Source organism: Egretta garzetta, unplaced genomic scaffold (assembly GCF_000687185.1).
Source record: "Egretta garzetta isolate BGI_Z169 unplaced genomic scaffold, ASM68718v1 scaffold327, whole genome shotgun sequence".
In the NCBI taxonomy this organism is placed as follows: Eukaryota; Metazoa; Chordata; class Aves; order Pelecaniformes; family Ardeidae; genus Egretta; species Egretta garzetta.
In genome coordinates, this window is record NW_009260177.1 from 23,183 (window position 1) to 26,888 (window position 3,706).

At 61.8% G+C, this 3,706-nt stretch overlaps 1 protein-coding gene across 1 annotated transcript in view; it reads right to left on the reverse strand.

The window, feature by feature from the left end:
- NACA (nascent polypeptide associated complex subunit alpha) overlaps positions 1 to 1,324 on the reverse strand; it is a gene marked incomplete at its 5' end in the record, with an annotated part of 7,455 nt that extends 6,131 nt beyond the window's left edge. Inside the window, one exon of the mRNA XM_035897178.1 lies at positions 1,273 to 1,324. Coding sequence (XP_035753071.1) covers positions 1,273 to 1,324 — 52 coding nt within the window. The remainder of the gene's footprint in view (positions 1 to 1,272) is intronic.
- Between the last annotated feature and the right edge of the window lie 2,382 nt (positions 1,325 to 3,706).

Consider the following 3,706-nt stretch of genomic DNA (forward strand, 5'->3'; position numbering starts at 1 on the left):
GGGGGATGCCGGGGGGGGAGATGCCGCAAAGGGAAGGGAAGGGGTTGGTGGGAGAGCAGCCGGGGCTGCCCCAGGGCTGCGGGAAGGAGCAGGGGCTGCTGGGGCTGCCACGGGGGCAGGGAGAGGGGCCTGGGCTGCAGCTCCTGGGGGGCTCAGAGGGGCAGCAGGGGGGACAGCTTTCAAAAAAAAAGCAGCAGCCGAGCAGCAGACACTGGGGCTGGGAGTCCTGGAGACACTGGGCTAACTGGGGCGGGCCCTGGAGATCCTGGGGCTGCAAAACCCGTCGGGGACGGTGGAGCTGGGGCTGGAGGAGGGGAAGTGGTAACTGGGACCTGCAGCGCTGGGGCAGGGAGCTGGGGAGGAACAGAAAACACGGGGATCGCTGCAGCTGGAACCACAGGGGGAGAAACGGGGGCCGGGGGGCCGGCAGGGGCAGGCAGAGCCGTGGCAGGGCTGGGCGGCTCCACAGGGAGAGCCTGGCCTGCAGGGCCTGGAGATGGAGTCAGAGGTGGGGAATGAGCAGCATGAAACGTCCGCCTGACCCTGCCAGGTCCAGCGCAAACCACGACATTCGTCTGCCTCTAGAAACCAGCACTGATTAGAGAGAACGCTGTGCTGGTGTGAGCTAGCTGAAGGGCACAAGTGACAGAAGAAAAAACCCGATGCCGGAATTGGTGCTGCCACCCCAGGTTTCCTTGTTTAGAGCAGCAGCGGCCAAAACCCTGCCCATGGCAGGAGGTGGCACCCGAAATGCCAGGAATCCCCAGCAGGCTGGGCATGGCAGGAACCTGACGGGGCCGGCACAGGGGCCAGGCTTCACCACCAGCTCTGCACTGGGCTCATCCCTACCAACGGGGTTGCCACAACTTTTGCGAAGCTCTGGAGCCCAGCGCTGCTCCTGAGCCTAGGAAATTGTGTCCCAGGCTGGTGGGAGCAGGAGGGTGACAAGGATCCACCCGAGGATAGGAAGGAAAAGTCAAATTTAACACACTGGCATGCATAACTGCTCCAGGAGTGCTCTGGCAGGAGGCAGCCCCCTCCCTCCAGCCCCGGGGTGACACAGGCAGACCCTCCCAGCAGGCAGGTGCCCTTGGGGGACGAGGACGCCGAGGCACGGGTGCTGGCGTGGCTCACTCACACCGAGGGGACGGGACCCCGAGTCCTGTGCTCCCCTGTGCAAGCTGTTAGGGTTAATGTAACTGCAACCACCCAGAACAGCAAACTCTGGTTAATGTGGCACACGAGGTGTTAACGAGGGGGGGCCCGGAGTACCTGGCGATGGAGCAGTAATGGGGGCTGCGGGAGGAAGGGCAGCTGGAGCTGAACAGGCAAGAACAACAGTTTATTAAGACAAGTCCTGCCGACCGAGAGCGCTCACCATCCAGCTGCCCCAGCACACGCCTGCCTCCAGCCAGAGCCCAGCTATTCCGAATACCATTCCTGAACATCAACGAGCAAAGGGAAGCGCTCAGGGAAGAGGCGCGGTGAGAGCCAGGGAGGGCAGCGCTGGTCTGACCAGCATAACCAGCACCACTGCTGGTTGGGAGAGCAGAACCGGCCCAGCCACGCACCCGCCCCACGCATGGCGTCAACCTCGAAGCCAGAGGCAGCACGTCCCGGCACGTCTGCTGGGGAGCGTGGCCAGGCCAGCTGCCGAGGAGAAGCCCCTGACAGCTTCAGAGCCCAAATCACAGTAGGGTTCGCAAAGACCGCGTCACGTCAAGGAAGCAACAAATCGCCTTCCACCTCCGCGCACGGCACTGGCTCTCACCGCTGCAGCCACATGCGGCTCTGCATGGGTCACCCACCGACCCACAAAGGGCCGTCCCTACCCAACCTCTCCCACACTGTGACTGGGGCTGGGTCACAGGCTCAAGTCCTCACCTTGCTCCCGTCTGGAGCAGCAACACATGTGGAACTCACCGCAGCCTCCTCTGTGGGCGATGTCCCTTTCTCTGCCCCACAAGATGTTTCTAACGCCCCGTTTCCCCAACCTACCCCAAAATGCAGGGTGGTGGGAGGAGATCGGCACCAGCCTGGAGCTCAATGAGTGCCAGGTATTGGTGCCTCATGCATGCCAAGACACTTCCTGCTCCAGGGAACCTACTGGCACCTCCGGAAGGAGGAACAGCCCCTGCCAAGGGCTGAGCTGGCCCTGAGCCCCTCACAGAACAGGCTGCACAGACAACAGCCTTCTCTGGAAAGCTCGTTTACCCCTGCCAGCTCTCCCTGTTCCTTCTCCATCTCCACCGACACCACTTGAGGACGTTCCTGCGATAAGCATGGCATTTCCAATTCAACGCTTCTCTGCTGACAGCTCCACCTCTCCTGTGGCCGCCTCCGCAAATGAAGGCAAGACACAGGACTCTCCAAAAGCATGTATAATTTTTAAGGGTTGCTTAAACCAACTGGGCCGCAGAGCCTCCCACAGCCTGGCTGTGCACACCTGAGAGCTGAAGCCCCGTACCGCTGGATTAGAGACCACTCTGCCCAATCTCACAGGCCTTCCACAGACCAGCCAGCCTCCGAAGGATAAAACAAACGTCAAAGAAAACTGCCTGATGATTCCCACCCACGGGGCGATTGCTAACCCTGTGCCAGCACCCCCAGCTCCAGCTCCTCTTGCGCTGCTGGATCTCAGAAGAGCTGGCTCAGCAAGGAGGGGATAAACACAACAGCCCTCGCACTCACACATGCCTTTCGCCTCCACTCTCCACCTGCAGACCTACCTGACGGCTCCCGCCAGCCCCCGCAGCTGCCTGCATCGCTGCCCCGGGAGCCCCCTGTTCCCCCAGGGCGGGGGGAACAGGTACTGTAACAGCCACCCACTGTCAGCTTCTACCGACCTGCATGTGCTCCACAGAGTCGTGAGAGACTCAAGAGCAGCAAAGCTTTGGGAGGAGAAAAGGTGTGAGTTGTCACCCGAGACCCAGCAAAAAGCCATCCCGGGAAGAGGGGGGGATGCTGGGAAACGGCCCCACCGCAGGAATCCCAGCTACGCCTGCAGAGACCAGAAGTACAGCAGCTCCCGAGACCTGGCAGCACAGCTGTCATGCTGGTGGCTGCCACTCAGCCCCACCGGGCCCGGGGCGCCGCTTCCTCCCCAGGGAAGCCTCTCCCAACCATCGGGAAGCCCCGACTCCCCTCGTGGTCCCCAAATCCAGTGCGCCCTTCGGACAGACCCCCATTCACCGTCATGCACTGCGTGGCTCCCCCAAGCCGGGTGACAACACCTGGTGATGTATTCCTGCAGCGCGTCCCTGCGCCTCGGGGCAGAGATGCAGCAAACGCGGGCAGAGCATTCGCCAGCTGCACCGCAGCACCCGGGACACCTTCAAGGGAGACAGGCAGCGCAACAGGCAGCGCAACAGGCAGCGCAACAGTCCCTGGCCCCAGGGTGGGCACAGGAGACTTTCTACCGCAGAGCCACACGTTGTCTCCCCAAACCCAACCAGTTCCCGAGCGTAAAGGGATTAATGTTTGTACACATCCCTGGCTGTCCCAGCCACTGTGCGGCCGTACCCCGACCTGGCTACGGCCGTTTTCCTCCCACTCCCACTGCTTCAACACTCAAATCCGTAATGGGAACGCACAAACACAGTACAGAGTTTGGCTGATGTAACGCTCTCCCCAATCATTTGGGACACGAGAGGCTACAACCCCCGTGACTCCAGCCACACTTCCTATAGAGACAACCCGTCCGGCT